This window comes from Ursus arctos, unplaced genomic scaffold (assembly GCF_023065955.2).
Source record: "Ursus arctos isolate Adak ecotype North America unplaced genomic scaffold, UrsArc2.0 scaffold_3, whole genome shotgun sequence".
Taxonomy (NCBI): Eukaryota; Metazoa; Chordata; class Mammalia; order Carnivora; family Ursidae; genus Ursus; species Ursus arctos.
Window position 1 is genome coordinate 76,561,457 of NW_026622985.1, and position 20,887 is coordinate 76,582,343.

The 20,887-nt window shown below is 33.9% G+C and overlaps 1 protein-coding gene across 10 annotated transcripts in view; it reads right to left on the reverse strand.

Moving 5' to 3' along the window:
- Nucleotides 1-20,887, reverse strand: part of POT1 (protection of telomeres 1) — a 79,135-nt gene that overhangs the window by 49,201 nt on the left and 9,047 nt on the right. For 9 of the 10 annotated variants that reach the window (XM_026510368.4, XM_026510344.4, XM_044388015.3 and 6 more), the window contains exons 3-7: nt 18,711-18,783; nt 15,410-15,501; nt 3,134-3,247; nt 2,313-2,360; nt 326-440 (exon numbers count right to left, since the gene is read on the reverse strand). In XM_026510368.4, the coding sequence (XP_026366153.3) occupies nt 326-440; nt 2,313-2,360; nt 3,134-3,247; nt 15,410-15,501; nt 18,711-18,783 (442 nt within the window). The remainder of the gene's footprint in view (nt 1-325; nt 441-2,312; nt 2,361-3,133; nt 3,248-15,409; nt 15,502-18,710; nt 18,784-20,887) is intronic. The other variant, XM_057304174.1, reaches the window with a different exon arrangement.

Consider the following 20,887-nt stretch of genomic DNA (forward strand, 5'->3'; position numbering starts at 1 on the left):
TGGCTCTGTCAGTTACATGACTGACTCTGAATTTCAGCTCAGGTCATGATCCCAAGGTCCTGGGATACAGCCCCATGTTGGGCTCTGTGCTGAGCGGGGAGTCTGCTTGAGGATTCTCTCTCTCCACAACCCATCCCCCCACTCACATGCAAACATGCACACACACATGTTCCCTTTCTCTCAAATAAATAAATAAATCTTTTTAAAAATTAAATAAATAAATCAGAATTGAGCTTCTAAGACTTAATGGTACTGAAGGAGCTATGTTCTAAAACCAATAAGGCAGTTACAGCCCATTAAAATCTTTATCAATTTTAATACCTACCAGTTCCTTTGCTTAGATATGGAGGCTTAAAGAACTTCACAACACCATAGACGTTGACAATTGTACCACCCTTAAGCTGATTCAGGGGTGTATATATATAATGTGTTGCTGGAACCTAAGAAAGAGAAGACAGTAAATATATCAATACTTATGATTAAATTTTTAAATTAACAACCAAATTGCATTTTTTTCTTTTGAAGTGTCTAAAAGAGGCTATAGCCTGAAAAAAAAAGGGAAATACACAGCTTATAAAGGTTACTATACAAATCAACCAGTTTTTCTTAAAAAGAATTCTGATTATAAATTATGTAATTTGTACACAATTCTAAGAAATGCAATTTAAGAGATTTTGGTTCTGAATTTTAACTTTAACTTAAATATCATTTCAAAACTTGTGGTATATATTTCTTTTTTTTTCCCCTATGTTACTATAAAGATTTAACTTAGGCCTAAAAAGCCAGGTTTTGATGGTAAATGGCATAAATACACTAAAAATGGTAAAAATAGAAAAGAAAAATTATCTGAAGTAATTGTACATAAGTTTGGAAAGAAAGGGGAAAGTGATTTACAAGGACATGTCTGCAAATTAGTCAAACAATCCTTAAAAGGGTTCACATGTCTGGCCCTATCACCCATCCAAACCACCCACAACTGGAAATAAGGTTACTATCTACCACACTATGAGCTACGATTTTAAAAATCAAATCAAAATGAGTTAATTGGCTTTTTCAAGGAAGCTGATCCTTTAGTTCAAATGTAAGAAAGTCAGGGCTTAGAAATCTCATCAAACCTTGATATAGAAAAAGTTGTAGTTCATAAATGATGTTAGAAAAATAGTGGTCAGCATATGGGACAGAAAAGAAAGATATGTGCTCAGCTGACAACTAGATCCAAGATATTGAAGTTATCTCCCTAATGTATAGATGAATGGGGCAGTCCAGCACAGCTCAACGACACTAATCATCAGGGTCATCCATGTAATGTACTTGTTAATTCATGAACAACAAACAACCTCTTGATTATAATTTGACTCTCCACGTAAATAAGCCAGTGTATATGTGCACAGCATCTACGTTATAGTCTAACAATCAGAATACCAGGGCTCTCTGAAAAGACATTTTTGCCAGTTTCACAGGCTCTTTCCTTTACTTCTTCCTCATACGCAGGTTCATGGATGTATCAAATATTTGAAGCTGAGCAAGCTAAAACAATTTTGAGAAAAATTCATGCTTTTAAAAAAGTATATCAAAACTTTTATCGGTTACAGTTCCTTTAAATAACAAATCTGAATTATATTTCCATATAGTATTATTCAGAAGTTAAAATCCATATCCCATAGTCACTGTTAACTAAAACGAAGTCCCTGGACTCTGTCCATTAGAAACAAAAGGTTTAAGAACATAGGCAAGGTAAACTTTATATTAAACTTCATCATATATATTACCTTTTTTCCAGTTTCACTCAGCTATATGTAGCTCACCTATAAAAATGGGAACCTTCCTATTGCTATAACAAAATTTTATAAAATACTGAAAAAAAGATTAAAAAATGAAAAATACATCACAAGTATAATAAACTTCTTAAAATTAAATAATTTGTCAAATCACAATTCAGCAAATGAAAATGTTATAAATATAACTGATGAAGAAACAAAAGTATTTGCCTGAGGTTTACAAGTAGTACTACTCCCAGTATCTTCACACAATAAAACTTTCTTCCCTTTTAATTTTCTTGTATATGTAGCTTATACAAAATATCAGCAGATATTCTAAATAATAGAACAACCAGGTATTAATTACTAGGTAAATATATAATTCAAATTTAACATTATTAGATATCAAAAAGGTAGAGATTTTGTTTTCCCATTGTATTACTATTTTAAGATTAGACTATAAAGTGTATCTCAGATATATATACACACATACATGTGTGTATCTTTGTGTGTGGGGGGTGCGCATATTTTAAATTAAATTGAATATCATCTTACCAAAGACATTGATTCTGCAGAAAAATCTCTTACAGATTTAACATAAACCTGAAAACAAAAAAGAGGATTTACTTGTATACAAACAACTTCCAATGTGATTACACACCTTTACTTGCACCAAAGCTATACATTTAACTGTACAATATTCAAATTCACTAGAATGGCATAAAATTATGGCTTACAAATTAAGACTGACATGTGCAAAGTTGTATAAATTTCAGTCTAATCCACTAATTTCAGTATCACAGGACCACTCTTAGCCCATATGATGGCCTTTCAGATACCACAGAAAAACAGGCAGACGGTGGCCTGCAAGCACAGGGCTTGGCCCAACTCTACTTCTCTGACAGCCTTGACCAAACTGGTGGTCTCTGTGTGCGCACATGTACGCACACACATGCACACACAGGGCTGTGGGAGGAGGGGTGAAAAGGGAGGCAGAGAATGAACATCTCTGTAAAGACCAAAATAGAAGGAAATCAGTTTTACCTAAAGAAGGGCCCTTGATCAATTTAAAGTGAAATCAAGTAGACCATCAAAAGAGGCCAATGGCAGAAGTGCAAAGAATGAGATCAGGTCTAGAGTACCTACAAAGTTTTTAAAATTCCGTTAATAAATAATTATTTTTAAGGGATCTTTCTTTTCTACCTGCAGTTATTCTAAACATTAGGCCAAAAGAATTTTTGCTTTAAATGTAAAATATTTAATTAAAATAATTTAATCAGACTAGTTTATCTGCAGATTTACAGAAATACTGCTCCTATTCTACCCTGCAAGCTCATTAAAACCACATATGATTGGACTAAAAGTTACACGCTTACATAAACAGTTGATCGGAAGTCCTCAAATGCCTTCAAAAGTAAGCAATGTTTACCATCTCTGCTTGTAGATGAAGATGCTGACAAGACAGTAAATCCAGCTACTGCAATGGTGTCCTACGTAGGAAAAAACGGTTTTAAATCATCAAAGTATCTGTAACTCTAATGTCATATAAATTCTTATTTTTATTATTATTTAAAACAGGAGTAATTTTTATAAAATGGAAAACTGGTTAGCCAAATTTGTTTAATGCTTCCTGAATATAAGATCCAGACTACTATTTCCTCTAAAAGGGCATCAACAATGTAGCCCTAGACAAGTATAAGTCTCACTTCATGGACCAGGAAAACACTAACTAAACCACTCAAAAATTTTTATTTATTTAGTGGGAGTTCAAAAATCAATATTAATCTCAATTTATATGAGTAAGTTTGCAGAAATAAACAATGAAGAGATAACAGATGATCCAACCATATTAAGAATGAAATTTAAATGAAACTAAATGTCAGAGTTGAGAGACTACATCGAGAAAGACATCCCGTTAGTATAAAAACTCGATACTGTCACAAAGCTAATACATGTGCATATAAATCCAGGGTATGAGACATAAATAAGAAATTTCCATTTCCATAATAATAAGAAAAAATATTCTCTTTCTACTTAGGTTTATAATAGTAGTAAGAAGCCAGTCCCCCTTTATTCTTGTTTCTCTCATTCTTTGGTTAAATCTCCTTTTCTCATTTTCCAAATACTGGACCAGACACATTCAGCAAATATGCACTACACATATATAATATATAATATGTAATAATATATACTACATATATGAAATTATTATCCTAGTCTTCTAATTTTAACACCAAAATCTTAAGATACATAAAAATTCCTGGGCTATAGGCAGCTTCCTTCAATAACCTTAATTTTTACCAAATGGAAGTCTGCATTATTGACTTTTGCTTTGCTCATACAAGGAAGGGTCTGGGGTCAATCACCAGGATTCTCTATTCAGATCCATTAAACAAGGCTGTGAACATCTTGAAGGCACAGGTCATGTCTTATTCTGCTCTGTATTTACAAGGCTTGGCACAAAGTAGGCCCTCCATTAACATACTGTGAATCAAAACATGGATCTTATATTGCCTTTCTAAAATCTCTAGCCCTATTCAGAAATTTTAGCTCTCCAACTTTCTACATTTTTTTCTTTCTTTATGTGAGACTGTGAGCATAATTGTGTCTGTGCTGATATTGCTAAATAACCACAACTCTTCACAGATAAACAGGAGAAAATCTTCCTTTTCACTGAATATTCTCTATGTTTTTAGGCAGATAGATAGATTGATTGATTGACTTATAAAGATTTTATTTATTTGTCAGAGAGAGAGCACACAAGCAGGGGGAGCGGCAGGCAGGAGAAGCAGTCTCCCCGCTGAGCAAGGAGCCTAATGCGGGATTGGATCCCAGGACCTTGGGATCATGACCTGAGTTGAAAGCAGATGCTTAACCAACTGAGAAACCCGGGTGTCCCTAGGCAGTTTTAAAGGGTAATAAAATAAACAGTGAGAGTGCTTCTGGAATAAATTACTCTTAAAACAGAAAAATAAGCAGTGCTTTCAACTTACCTCAGACTAAAAATTCTGATTTAATGAAAACTTGAGATTTTAGCCAAAGATTTAAAGTTGTTTAATCAAACTAATAGGGGAAGATAAACAGAAGTAGGGAAGTTTATCAGTTCTAAATTCTCTTAAAAGCACAAAAACTAACCTATCTCATGTTATTTTCTATTTTATGTAAAAATGTTTAAATATTACATGGAAAGAAATACACAAAATGCCAGTGTTAGTTGTGCAGATGTACATTTTTCTATTTTTCTGTGTAATCTAAACTTAAGAATGATGGTGATGGGTATTAAGGAGGGCACATACTGCATGGAGCACTGCGTGTTACATGCAAACAATGAATCATGGAACACTACATCAAAAACTAATGATGTACTGTATGGTGACTAACATAACATAATAAAAAATTTTAAAAAAGCAAACTCCAAGCCAAAAATAAAAAAAAGAATAATGAATATTTATTTTATGATGGAGAAAACATTTTAAATAGAAAAAAATCACTAAAAGCAGGACATCAGCATTCATAACAAAAAATTTTTCAAGTCTAAGTCTATTTTAACATTAGCAATACAATTCAATAAAAGGCTATAGTAAAACTTTTCCTCTAGCACAAATTTGACAACATAGAAATAACCACCAAAAATATTTAAGAAAACTAATGTATTTATTATATTTCTAAACATGAACTTACATTTGAATATATCTATATAAATTGCATTAAAGGCCCTCAGTGTCCCCATCCCAAACAACCTGGCCTGTTTTACTTCCATATACGTCTATTCAATACCATAAAAATATGATTCTCTTATATGCCTAGTGCTTTTCCACATATATTCGTTGCTTATTCTAAGCCCCCACTAATAACAGCATTTTTCTCTTTTGCATATATCTAATCCTATCTTTTAAAACCTGGACTGTAAATGTTTTTATGAGGTCTTAGATTCTCCCTCTGAGAAAAATAATTCTTCTTTCCTCTGAACTCTCGTATGCAGTATTTTAATACTTCTCACTTGTGTGTTATTTACAAATGTTTCTTAATGTTTTTAATGCTCTTAAAAGTCTATAAGATCCCTGGGACTAAGAATGTCTTATCTACCTTTATATCCCCTAAAAGTGACTGGAAGGAAAACGTTAATGTTCATAGTACATCTGTATGTTGAATAAATTAAATAATACTGGTGAAATTAAAGTACAAACCTAAACAGAAGAGAGAAAAAAATGAATGGCTCTTAGAATCCAGTTCCCATGAATGTATAAATTGTAATAGCTTTTAAATTAATTCAAATGCACAAAGGATAAGAAAGATAAACATATAATAGGCAGTATTAGTTTGCATAAACACTCATTAGACTGAGTTGCAAATGAGATTTAATATGCATTGTTCTAAGTTCTAAGCTTCTGAAAAGAGCATACTGAAGCCATTCAAACAAGAATAGGAATTACACAGTTCAATGCTAAGAATGCATTCTGATATACAGAGTAGGTATTTATCTCAATCTGCTGAAAAAAAGTATTAGGAAACCAGTCTGAAAAAAGCACATTACTAAAAGTGGTAAGGCTTTATCAATATCTGTGCATGAATGTTCTAAATATAAAAACACATTTGGTATACCTGAAATCTTTGAACTCAGGATACTCAGATATCAGTAAGTGGGTCATTTTCCTTTTGTGTCTAACCTAAGACACTGTCACAGTGTCTTCAAAGGAGTGAAACTTTGTCATTAAACAATTTCCTTTTTGATTTAGCCAACAGGAATATTTCTACTGCAAAACAGTTTCAGAGAAAAATCAATGAAAACAGCACAGGTCTTTTTAACATAAATTAGTGTTCTTAAAAATCAACAAAAGAAAAAAAAAAGCAGACAACTTATTTGCATATTAACAGATGTCATTTTTACATGCTCATATCTTACAATGTAGAACATAATTAGTGGTGGAACAAGAAACAAAATCAATATGTGACTGAAAAATGCGAACTACAAGACTAGTGTATTAACTTGCTAATTTTTAATCGATAGTGTATCCAAAATTCTCAAGTTGTTACACTTTCAGTAAGCAGGAAAAGGACACAGAAAATATGAAAAAATTGATAATCCTAAAAGAAAAACACTTATCTGACACTGACAGGCATTAAGTCATTTTTACTATTCTGACTTTGCAAATCCTGTTATCATATTTTAAATCACCGATTAAGAGTGAAAGAGTGCAAGGAGAAGCCAGGAATCTGATGTCACTGGTAACATAGTGACTGACAGAAAATGTTTCTCTAATATAAAAAATGTATTTCATGAGTATTAACATCGATTTGGTTATATAATACCAAGAACTTAATTGGAAGTAATATAGGTAATATTAGCATAAAATCCAAAATCTTCAAATGGCTTACAAATCACTATATGATATGATGCCCACCACCTCACCAGCTACCTACTATGCGACACACCCCAGAACAGTGACTTTTTGTAATTTTTAGCATTCCAGGCTCCTCAATCAGGGCCTTTGTATATGTTATTCTCTTTTACTAATCCACTCTCCCAGTACCCATCTTCATTCTCTGTTACTTTTCTGATTCTACTACTCAATCTCAGTCATATCACATCTGGATAAAATAATTAATTAGGTAATAGTTGTTTAATTCCCTCTGCTCCACTGAGCACTGTCCCATGATGGCAAGGTCCATTACCCTTTTATTCAGGACATCCAACACAGAAGACCAAAAACATTCAGCAAGTATTTGGACAACTAAATGTATAACCGACCATGTGAATACATATTATATATATATAATAAATCTTAAATAAACTGTACAGGTACTACAAAACTTATTTCAAAGAACCTTAGCATTTCAGAACTGGAAACAGGACTTTAGAGATCACGTAATCAAACATCTTCATTTTTCAGATAAGAAAATAAGGGCAAGAGAGGGTAAATGAATAGTCTAAGGTCACATTCAGCTAATTAGTTTAGATCAAGACAAGAATCAAGATCTCCTAGTTTACAAGACAGGCACTACTCTACAACATCTTTCAGGGAGGGAAAACGATATATTGACAAACGTCTGTAATTCTGATGGTTTTGTGATAAAATATTTTTTCAAACTTTCAAAATACTTTGAAAAAGTCTTTCCCCATATTTTACGTCCATTTATTAAATGTTAAATTTTACTTTAAAGGAAAACTAAAACTGAAAAAAAGTGTTTCATATGGAGAAAGGTTCAATTACAGGATGTGTATTCCTGCAAAATGTATCATTAGTCTAGCAAAGCAAGGATTAAAAGTTTGCTAAAATTCATTTTCTTGTTTAGGATTTTTTTTTTTTTTTTTTTTTTGGTAATCAAATGTGGAGCTAACCTTAAGGGAATAAACCAGTGACAAGTAAGAAAGGTTTAAGAATTGAATTAGAAAATCCACTCTTCTATGCAAAAAGTTTTACCTTTGACTTTAAATAATTTTTAACCTTATCACTATAAACTCTAAAATAAATACCCTAATTAGACCTCCCCAGTAATCAGCATTCATGGATTTTAAACTCAGAAAGATTTTAAAGTAAACTGTGACCTCAGTCTTCTACCATTATATTTTAAAAAGGAAAAACTTTGACTTACCATTATTAACATTCTCTGTTATCTGACAAGTACTAATTAGCTACTGTAGTTCTATTCTGTTTTAATGAATACCTATTTAAAATACATTTCAATTGCAGAAAACACCTTTCATATGTCAGTTAGGTAAAATACTAATATCTCATACATTGTACATGTTTTGTAGATGCATTGCACATGTTTTGCTAATTCATTGTATTATAACCCTTTTATTTTGCTTCCAAATAATAATTTAACATAAGAATCTTAAAGGAAAAAGATAAAAATGTATTTAAAATATAAACAGATCCCTAATATTCAATACCATGTATTTATTTTTAAAAACCTTCTTCTCTAAAGATGTCTGAGATATGCTGTAGAATAAAGCAATTTACAAAACACGAATAGTACTGTCATTTGATGAAAAATGTGCATATATGAGCTTATCTACATGCATATGTAGATATATGCATACATGCACAGTATACACAGATATATACACACATATATAAAAGCTGGAAAGGTGCAAGGTAAAGAAGCAGGGATTTTATCTAATTTTATCACACTAGGCAATGTGAGTGGCTTCAGAGAGGAAGGGGTAGCTTCTGCTTTTCTGCTTATACCCTTTCACACGGCTTCAATGTTTTTAGAAACATTCAAGACCAGACAAAAAGACCAGGCAAAAGAACAAAATCTTCTAAACCAAATTATTTACAAGATCTAATCCAAGTCCACAATATCTTCCTGAGGCAGGAAAAGATAGTTGTGGAGATAGAATAGTATCTCCACTTACTACAAGTTCTATAACAATACTAGGATATTATATTTGTATGGAATCTTACAAAGTGCTTCTACACATGTTTATCATTTGAGCCTTTAGTAACCCTCCACAGTGATGGTCATTTGTAGTTTTATGAAGATAGCCACTGTAAAGCTAAGGTTTGTTATAGGACTTCTCACTAAAAATAACACAGGATTTTTATAAGACACTAATTTCTAATATCAAATCATTATTTCTGTACAATGTGGGCACATAACTACTCTTGGAACTTCAATATTAACTCAACTATACACCATAATAGAATCATGAAATTCTGTCCTTAAAAAGCAGTTCTTAATGATCATGGGTTCATGATCTTTCTGAGAATGAGGTAAGAGTTACAAATGGCCTTCTCAAAGAGGGAAAAAAAAAACCATACATTTATATACACATTTAATTGGTTCAAGAACCTCTTTCTGGGGCACCTGGGTGCCTCAGTTGGTTAAGAGTCTGCCTTCGGCTCAGGTCATGATCTCAGGGTCCTGGGATCGAGCCCCAAGTCGGGCTCCCTGCTCAGAGAGGAGTCTGCTTCTCCCTTTCACTCCCCTCTACTCTCCCTCTGTCTCAAATAAATAAATAAAATCTTAAAAAAAAAAAAAAAAAAAAAAAAGAATCTCTTCTGATGATCTGTACACTGCTAAGGGTTTATTGAAGATCCCTGCACCCTAGAATACTCGTCTTCATCTACAAACTGATGGTCCTTTCACAAAAATTAAGTAGGCTTTAATTTTACAGCTAGTTGACTCTTAAAAAAAGGATGCTAGAGCCTCCCTCGTTACCATGCATTACAACTGTCTTTTTTCTCTGGCCGGAATTTGAAGCAGACAGTTTAATGTCTTACTTATTAAAAAATACCGGGAGAGAAGAAAGGAAAGGCAACTTTAATGATCTTAGCAAGTCAAAAGAAAGCTGACTATAATTTCCTAGCCCCAGTCCATGAAATCTTTAAAAATGTTTAAAGTGGACCTCTTGGGGTGCCTGGGTGGCTCAGTCGGTTAAGTGTCTGCCTTCGGCTCAGGTCACGATCCCAGCACTGTGGGATTAAGTCCTTCGTTGGGCTCCCTGCTTGGCAGGGAGCTTTTCCCTCTCCTTCTGCCTGCTCCTCCCCCTGCTTGTGTGCTCTGCCAAATAAATAAATAAAATCTTAAAAAAAAAAAAAAGGTGGACTTCTTTACAGAATGGAAAGAGTTCATCCAAAATAAGAACATAAACTACATTTCATATTTATTTCATATATTCTATAATTCATGAAAACTAAATATTACTAATTCAGTGTATTAGGGCAAAACTTTCCTGTGCATACCTAGCAGCCTAAAGAATAACGAAGCTGTTAACAGCATTTGTTTGGTTTTGTTTACTTTTTTTTTTGGAAGGATGGGGAGTCAGAGGAAATATCTGTCACAGCTTAGTGTCACATGCAAATTAGTCACTGAACTGATGTATTTTTCATTTTTCCCTATCTCAACAAAATATTGTAACATACCATTTTCTAGTTCAAAGGAAAAATGATATGTAAGTTATTTTTCTAAATGAGTGAATCTTCCTCTATTAGACACCTAATGTTCTCACTTTCATCCACGTTCTCTCCCTTTTTCTCCCTTTCCACCTCATCATTTCTGAAGAATATGGCCCTTAAAACATGGCATGATTTCAGATCTTCTTGAGCACTGAATTCTTAATAATTCAGAACTGTCATCATGAATATTAATTATGTACCTAAGCTGAAATAAAGTCATGCCTTCGACGGCAAGAATAACAATAATAGGAATAATAATAGTAATGGCAACATGCCTTTATTGGAGGCACCCACAAAAGTGCCCCATCAAAAGAGCTACATAGAGCTACTGATTTCTACCCTACTTAAGTGGCCTGACACAGACTGTCAGGTAACACCTCTTTTTTAGTATATTTGCTTCTGGAACTTTGCTGTGCCACACCAACTAGATTAGAACTATATATCTCCAATTTTTAAAATTGTACCTAAAATTACTCTACTTATCATTCTAAGAGAAAGTCTGATGAAATGTCATAGGAGTTTTAGGACACAAATTACACAGCAAATACCTTATTTCCTTAAATTCTAAAGTAAGATTTTAAAATACACCAGGGATTTAATAACAAACTTTTCACAGAAGGGAAAAATCACTACACTGATTCTCCTTTCCTTTATTCAAATTATAAATTAGGAAAACATTAACTGATTTACCACCTCTTCACAGAAGCTTTGGCAAAAAAGACAAAACTTGAGTCTGGCAATCTATTCCCAAAATGTTTGTTAGAAGAAAAACAAAAAAGCAGATGTTCTGACAGTTCCCATGAAAAAATCTTTATTCTAGACTCCAAAGACAGGTTTTTACAAAAATAGCATCATTTCTCAAGTCCACTGAATTATTTATAAATGATCAGTTTCTGAAACCATAGTATGCCAGAATTATTCAGAATTCTCAGCTAATCCAACATTCTTACTTTATAGTTGATTAAATTTATATCTGGAGATTATCAATAGTTACTCCAAATCCAGTAATTAACTGGAAGCCACACTCCTGGGCTCAGACCCAGTTGCCCTTTCTCTACCCTGCTTTTCCTCATTGGGGCTGCATCTAATTACAGTAAGATAAAAACAGTCATAACAATAATAACAGCTGCCACACACTGAGCTCCCACGCAGTGCCAATAGTAGGTACATTTATTTCTAATCCTGACAACAATCCAGAAAGGGAGGTATTATTATTCCTATCTTGATTTTTTTAAATGTTTTAAAATTTAATTTTTATTGATTTTAATCTAAAGATTAATTTTTTAAACATAAAAAAATTTTAAATAATTTTTTAATCTTTTAAGATTAAAATTTTTAAAAAAGCTGAACAGAGTTAAGCATTTTGCCCCAGTCACACCTGCTGGGATTTGGACATTGACCCCCTGCTATGTCTGGACCATGCACTCATACTTCTGAGCCTTTCTATTTGCAAATTCCTGGTCAAGAATACCCTTACTCCAGGGGCACCTGGGTGGCACAGCGGTTAAGCGTCTGCCCTCGGCTCAGGGCGTGATCCCAGCGTTATGGGATCGAGCCCCACATCAGGCTCCTCCGCTATGAGCCTGCTTCTTCCTCTCCCACTCCCCCTGCTTGTGTTCCCTCTCTCACTGGCTGTCTCTATCTCTGTCAAATAAATAAATAAAAAAATCTTAAAAAAAAAAAAAGAATACCCTTACTCCAATTATCTAAGGACCACTTCACTTCTTTCAAGTTTCTGCTCAAATGTCACCTTATCAGAGTCTTTCTTTCATTAAATTAAACTATATCCTCACATCTTCTCTCCCACTGTTTTATTTTCTCCACAGTATTGTCTGCTACTTGAAAAATTGTTTATCTGTTCACTGTCTACCTTTCTCCAATAGAAAGTACGCTGTGTAAGAACTGTGAAGGACTCTCATTTTCTTTTTTTTTTTTAAAGATTTTATTTATTTATTTGACAGAGAGAGAGACAACCAGCGAGAGAGGGAACACATGCAGGGGGAGTGGGAGAGGAAGAAGCAGGCTCATAGCGGAGGAGCCTGATGTGGGGCTCGATCCCAGAACGCCGGGATCACGCCCTGAGCCGAAGGCAGACGCTTAACCGCTGTGCCACCCAGGCGCCCCAGGACTCTCATTTTCTATTACATATTACATTTCTATTACACATCTCTACCTAACTACTGCACTGCAGACATGTATTTTTTTTTAACTCAGGCAAAATAAAATGTGAAACTTGCCATTTTAACCATTTTTAAGTGTGTAACTCAGTGGCATTAATTACAATCACAATGTGTGCAACCATTACCAGTACCTATTGTCAAAACATTTTTTTCATCCCAAGTAGAAATTCTTTAACCATTAAACAAAAACTCCCCATTCCCTCCCAACCAACCTGGCTCTTGGTAACCTCTCATCTACTTTCTGTCCCAGTGAATTTTCCTACTCTGCATATTCATATAGGTGGAATCATACAATAGTTGTCCTTCTGTGTTGGCTTCTTTCACTAAGTATGTTTTCAAGGTTCATCCATGATGTATAAGAACTTCATTCCTTTTTTATGACTGAATAATATTCCATTATATGAATATGTCACATTCTTTATTCATCTGCTAATGGACACTTAGGTTACTGCCACCGTTTGGCTATTATAAATGAGGTAGTCCCCCTCATCCGTGATTTTGCTTTCCATGGCTTCAGATGCTCACTGTCAACCATGGTCCAGAAGCAGATGATTCTCCTTCTGACATACTGTCAGAAGGTCAACAGTAGCCTAACACTATGTCATGGTGCCTAAGCCATTCACCTCACTTCATCTCATGTATGCATTTTATCATGTCACATCATCACAAGAAGAGTGAGCACTGTACAATAAGATGTTCTGAGAGAGAGAAACCACATTCACATTAATTTTATTACAGTATATTGCTATAAATGTTCTATTAGTGATTATTGTTATTCTCCTACTGTGCCTAATTTATAAATTAAACTTTTTTATAGGTGTGTATATATAGGAAAAACAGTGTATATAGGGTTCAGTACTATCTATGGTTCCAGGCTTCCAGTGGGGGTCCTGGAACCTGTCCCCACAGATAAAGGCGGAACTACTGTAACGCTGCACTGAACACTGGTGTACAAATATCTGTTTGAGTTCTTGTTTTCAATTATTTTGTCTGTATACCTAGTAGTGGGGTGCTGGGTCATACCATGATTCTATGAAGAAATGTCCAACACAGTGGCTGCATCATTTTACACTGAGTGGATGTAGCACCTCTGTCAAAAATCAATTGCCCATAGATAAATGGGTTTATTTCTTGACCCTTAATTCTATTCTGTTGGTATACATGTCTATCCTTTTAACACTTCCACACTGTTGATTACAGTATCTTTGTGGTGAGTTTTGAAATCATAAAGTGTGAGTCCTCTGACTCTGCTATTCTTTTCCTAGATTGTTCAGGGCCCCTTGAAACCGTCTATGAATTTGAGAGTCGACCTTTCCATTTCTAAAGATTGTTAGAATTTTGATAGGGATTGCACTAAATCTACAGATCACTTTGGTTGGTATTGATAGCTTAACAATATTGTCTTCCTACCCAAGAACATGGATGTCTTTCCACTTATTTAGGTCTTATTCAATTTCTTTTAGCAATGTTTTTTAACTTTCAGTGTAGGAATCTTTCACCTCATTGGTCACATATAATCATAGGTATATTATTTCTTCAGATGCTAACATATATAGAATTGTTTTCACAGTTTCCTTTCCAGATCACTCATTGTGGGTGCATAGTAACAAGGATTTTTATGTGTCCATTTTGTACCCTACAATGTTGCTGAATTCGTTTATTAATCCCAGTAGCTTTCTTTGGGATTCTTTGGGATTTTCAAATACAGAATCATGTCATCTGAAAATAGAGACAGTCTCACTTCTTCCTTTACGATTACATGTCTTTTATTTCATTTTCTTATTTAACTGCTCTGGCTAGAACTTTCGGTGGAATGTTGACGAGCAGTGGTAAAGTAAGCATCCTTGTCTTGTTTCTAAACTTAGTGAGAAGCTTTGAGTCTTTCACCACTCCGTTTGATGTTACCTGTGAGTTTCTCGTAATTGCCTATATTGTGTTGAGGAAGTTACCTTCTATTCCTAGTTTCCCAAGTGTTTTGATTACAAAAGAGTTTAGGATTTTATCAAATGCCTTTTGTGTACCAGTTAAGATGACCATCTGTTTTTTCCCTTTTTCTATTAATGTATTATGTTACAAGGACGGATTTTTTTATACTGAACCAAACTGTACTCCTGGGATAAATCCCACTTGGTCATAGTGTCCACACCTTTTAATATGTTGTTGGTTCAGTAGCATTTTGTCGGATTTAACAGGCATTTATTTTGAAACAATTATCAGAAAATAATACAAAAATACTGTTATCGTTTGTATTATTTCTTAGTTATTAAGAATTATTTTTTAATTGAGGGGAAATGTACATATCTTTAAGACATTCTGTTAAATACTAAATATTAAAGTGAAGTGAAAGGAAAAATTGTCCCTTTTTATGTCAGTGATAAGTTTTACAACCTCTTTGGAATGTTGCAATTTTAAAGCTGTTGCTTAAGTATCCTTTTTACATACCTGCAAATATATAATGAATCTGTAAAAAATAACCAAAAAAACAAAAAAAGATCTACAGAATAAATATAACATCAATAATTTTAAATCTACTCCTAAAACAAAAAGTAACATGAAAATAATTTACCCCTTCATAGAAAACTTTTGCACAGTCCTTTGCTAATTTTCCAAAAAATAATACATTGATGGTGTTGATCTCTGAATTTGAATTTTCTTGTTCTACAGAGAAAAACACAAGCACAGAAAAACACTAATTAGATACAGCAGTTTTACACACACAAGAAAATTGATGACAACTACATTCTAAAAACTACAGTTACTTCAAAATATAATTATGAAGAATAATTAAAACTTTCATAATTCACTTTTAGTTTAATATCATAAGTATTGCAAAAATAATGCACAGAATACTATTAAGTACGAAAAACCAAAATTATAACAAGTTTCAACTAGAATACATTTTATAAATTTCTATAAACATCACATTAACACATAAAATAACCACATTCTATTTATTTTCCATGTTTATAATAAAAAGAAATTGAATATGGTATTCAATTTTTATACTATATATCACCCCCAAAGTAGTTCACTTTTTCTGAACTTCTAATGTGTCAGCACATTTTTAATATAGATAAGTGTGATTTTCTCCTCCAGCATGCACAAATTAAAGAGTAAAAGAACAGAGTGTGTGTAAAGACCAAAGTATCTATGATTTTGAAAATGAAATCTAATTGGGGAAGAAAAAAAAAAAGAATTTCCACAATCTTCACTCTCCAGATATCACCTTCTACAACCAGTACAGCAGGGCCAAATGCTAAGACTCAATTATATCATCTGAGGAAAGTCTCATTCATATCAGCTTTCAAATATCCAACTACTCCAAGAAACTGCCGTCATATCAGATTTTTATGCATCTATAGAGTATATGAAAGATCTTTCCCAAAATGATAGTCTTTTTCGTGTGACTTAGAAGTCTTGAATCTGCTACTGTGTCAGGTCTGGTGGCACTCACCAGTGAAACAACTATCACATAGCTGCCTACTGCCTCCTTTCACTTACCTCTTCAACTCCTCAAAACAAGTGTATACATAACTGAATCACTAATGTTTCTCAAAGACAAAAACATAGTGGTTTCTAATCAAAATATAACACAATGTTAATATCTTGAATCACTTATCAGGTGTCTGTGTCTGGCCATGTGGACTAATAGAGACTGGGTTTATTTTCTGATGTTAAAATGACTAGAAAGCTAAGAAAAAATATACGAAACAACAGTTTTCAGATATCAAACAGGAAGTGCAGGAAAGTGATCTGAGAAGGAAAATAAGACAATATCCCTAGCTTACTTCCTAGAGAATTTCCAGGCAGCAGAAATGGAGTTAAAATTCAACAAAGCTCAGCAGCCTTCACTGAATTCAGAAGAGTCTGATATGAGAATAAAAAGGTGGCTAGAATTTGCAGGGCAGAGTGCTGAAAGAAGGACAGCAGCACAGATTGAGAGTGCTCTGGTGATCTGAAGATGGGTGCCTTAGGTCTTTGGCTGAATATTTATCTTCAAGTACATGGAAGGCAAGTACCTCATGAAGAGGAAGAACCACTTGAAAGGAATAGGCAGCACAATTCTGAGACTCACACAGGGCTAGGAATTGCTCTGGTTCCAACCAGACAGAATGGAATCCTCACACAGAAGGCAGAGAGTATAACTGTCAGAAGGGTATTTCCTTAGTGATAAGGCCAAATTGGCCTAAAAATAAAAGTTGTTTTATACCCACCCCAACAAAGCTAATCAAATTGATTCCAAGAAAATTAAATGTATCCCAAAATAAAGACAAGTAATATTTAAAGGATGGATAAGAAATAAACCCAACATTTGCTAATATAAAATTCTAAATGGTATCCAGTAAAAAAATTACCAGCCATGAACATGATGAGGAGAAATGGAAGATATAAAAAAAATCTCAAAATGAACTTTCAGAGTTGAAAAATATAGTATTAGAAGTTAATAGTACACTGAAAACAGCAGATGAACAAAAAATAAAGTGTTACAGAAAACTGAAAACCAGAGAAGAATCAATGAAAAGAAAAGCTGATTTTAAAGATCAATAAAATAAATATTTAGCCAGAATGATCAGGGGAAAAAAGATAGAGAGTAGTCACAAAATATCAAATGAATGAAACAGGACATCACTATAGACCCTACCAACATTAAAAGTACATCAAAAATATATTATGAATAACTTTATGCCAATATATTTGACAACTAAGATGAAATAGATAAATTCCTTTAGAAACACAAACTACTGAAACTTACTCAAAGAAAAAAAGATAAAAAAGAAAAGTCCTATTAACAAATAAATACACTGAACTTAGGGTTTGGAACTTTCCCATAAAGAAATTTCCAGGCACAGCTGGCGTCGCTGATGAATTCTACAAACATTTAAGGAAGAAATAAAAACAATTATAAATAAACTCTTCCAGAAAACAGAAGACAAGGAGGCACTTAATGAAGACAGCATTACACTAGTACCAAAATCATGCAAAACCATTACAAGAAAAGAAAGACATGGAACAACATCCTTCATAAACTTAAGATGTAAAAATCCTTAATCAAATATTTGTAAATTAAACCTAACAATATATCAAAAGGATGATTCATCAGGCCTACTACCTTATCATGCTTTATTTTTCTTCGGACCACATTTCTACCTAATATTACTTATGTAATTATTTACTGAATTTATTTACCCCCCTAAAATGTAAACTTCATGAAGGCAAGAGCTTTATTTTGGTCACTGCTGTATCTCCCATACCTAGAACAGTGTCCAACATATAAATGGTTTTCAGTAGTTACAGAGTGTTCTAGTTCAAAGTCTGTTTCCCATTCACTGCTGCAGGCCACTCTTCAATCCATTTTCAGGCTTCAGAGGAGATCTATTTTGGTCCTCAAATACTCCATGGCAGCTCTTCCTAGCCTACCAGGATTATTTCAGGGTTACTAGGAAGAAGGCATAATCTCATATAACTATACCTAGGTAACAACATGCTGAAAGGAGTATTTTAATTTTGCTAAGCTGTTTAGGTCACACACACAGAAGTTGGGGACCAGTTAGCTATTGTAACAAGTTTAGATAAGAGATTAAAGGAATATGAAGCAAAATAGAAGAAATGGGTGAGGGGAGAGAGAATACATGGTACCAAAAAATTTAGTGAAAAAAAAGTTTATTTCATTCTACAGTTTTTTTACACTACTGTGTATGTATTACCCTTTAGAAATTATTTTTGTGCTTATGTGTGTGTACATATATATGTCTCTGTGTGTGTGTGTATATATATATAATATATATATATATTATATATATATTAAGTTATCCATTTGTAGATTGTAAGAAAAGGTTAAGCAGAAATGGTCTTATTATATTGAATACCTTGTAGTGCAATCTTCAATACAGCTGTTCTGTTTCCACCATAAGTTAAAGAGGAAATAAAGGAGAGTTTCCCCTAAAATGAGAGAAAAACAGTTACACAGAAAACCCAAAAGAGCTTATTATAACACCAAGAGATAAGTTAAAATTGGAAAAACTATTTTAAAAACAATAAACTTTTATTTTTCAAAAAAATCAAAGTATTATGTTCAAGTCACCATATTTAAGAAATGAAAGTGATTTTACTAAAGAAATTTCAGAAGGCCTAATTATTTAGGGTCATAACTTAATTTTTTAAATAATCTTATTAGCTAAATATTATCTAATTCCTCATTTTACAGATGAAGATGAATGGCTCAACTTCAGTTTCATTTTAACCCCTATAAGGTTGTTCTCTACTGAAGAAAAATGAAGAGTTTGCTCCTAGAAAGAAATAAACACTAATTTAAAGAATTTAAAAATGCAAAATGGTAATCTCATAAATAAGGGCAATGTGGACAAAACAATGAAGTAAAGCACACATAAAGTTCAGTCCTCATTCTTCTGTAACTAACCAGCTCTGTCACCTTAAAAAAGCTATTTAATCACAGTCTCTCAGACAAAATGAAGTAATTAATCTAGATAGTTTCTATACTTTCTTCTGGCTCTAAAATTTAATGATCCTATGAATAAATACATTATAGGTCTCTTTGAAAAGAGACCTCTACACCTCTAGGGATAAGGAGAAAGAGGTTTACAGGTGGGAGAGCCAGACCTACAGCTGGGGACAGGGCAGAATCACTAGAAGACCTCACCCGTAAGACCCAGGTCACCTTGCCTGATAAGACTGAGGCTAAATCAGAACAAAGAACATTCACTTATCACAAGACTAACAACAAGTATCTAGCAAAAATTAACATGATCTACGACTGGGACAGAGGCTCAAGAGCTGGGAGAGAAACTTTAGCTGAGGTTAAGCACAAAGACAGGACCTAAAACTAAAGACAGTGAGAAACCCCCTCTGGCCAAACAGACCCCCTTCTAAATACAAAGTAACTCTAAATGAATACGAAAGTAACCAGAACAACAAATCCTAAACTTCGCTCAACTTCTAATTTGGTTAACTCAACACACCACACTGAGGCCTAGCAGAAAGACCCGCACATTCCCAGGAATAAAAACTACTGCCTTTGGTTTCCACTGCCCTTCACAAGAGATACAGCTTACAACAACAACAAATTATGAGACATATAAAAGAACAGGAAAGGACACAAAGTAATCAAGGGAACTTCGATCAGATTAAATTAATCAAAATGAACTCAAAACAGGTGCTTTTGTTACTCTGACACTTGATCCACGTAGATGAAAGAAAGCTCTAAGTGAGAGTCCAGAATGACTGAAAAATGTGACATTATGGTTTCTGGAATGGGACACACAGATTTTGTTAACAATGGAGAGCCAAAAACTCAGGCATCTAGGGAGAGATGCCCAGCACTGGGGAGGAGCCCCCAATCCTGGAAAAGGAACTCTTCAAACATCAGGAGGTACAGAGGAAGGAAGGAATTTTAATCTTTGTCTTTCATAACTATTCCAGAAGCCTTCCCCTCACCCCAAAGGAAAAGGCACTCTGGAGCTGCTCTCACCAACTACAGGGACTCTGAAAGTTAACTAACTGCATCCCTGACCTGGGCCCAACCATGAGCCCCCAGGGTATGGCCCAGCTCCTGTACCTTCCATGTAAGATACTTTGAAACGTTTCTACAACTTCTACGGCAAATGAGCTGGACAAGTAGGCCAGATTTAACTGACTGCTCTCCAGTGGTCTCTCTGAAAACAAGGACTAAACTGAAGTAATAGGACCGAACTAGGCCTTGAGGCTTCCCAGCTGGCAGACCGCACAGGGGAGCCTGTCAACCTGTGCTGCCTGACTGATCTATGTCCTTTCTTGAGGGTCCCCAACAATTGTAAACTCTTTGTTTCCAAGGGTACCATGTAGGCCCTTAGTATTTGTGCTTCCTGTGTGAAAGGCAGAAATCAAGCAAAAAAAAACCCAAAAAACAAATAAATAAATAAAATCTTAAAAAAAAAAAAAGAAATATTCAAGTTTTTAAGGAAGCACCTTTAGTTGATTATGTGGCCCTCAGTTATAAATTAAGTAGGAAGTTTTACTCACAATAAGTTATCCCATTAGAAAGATAGTA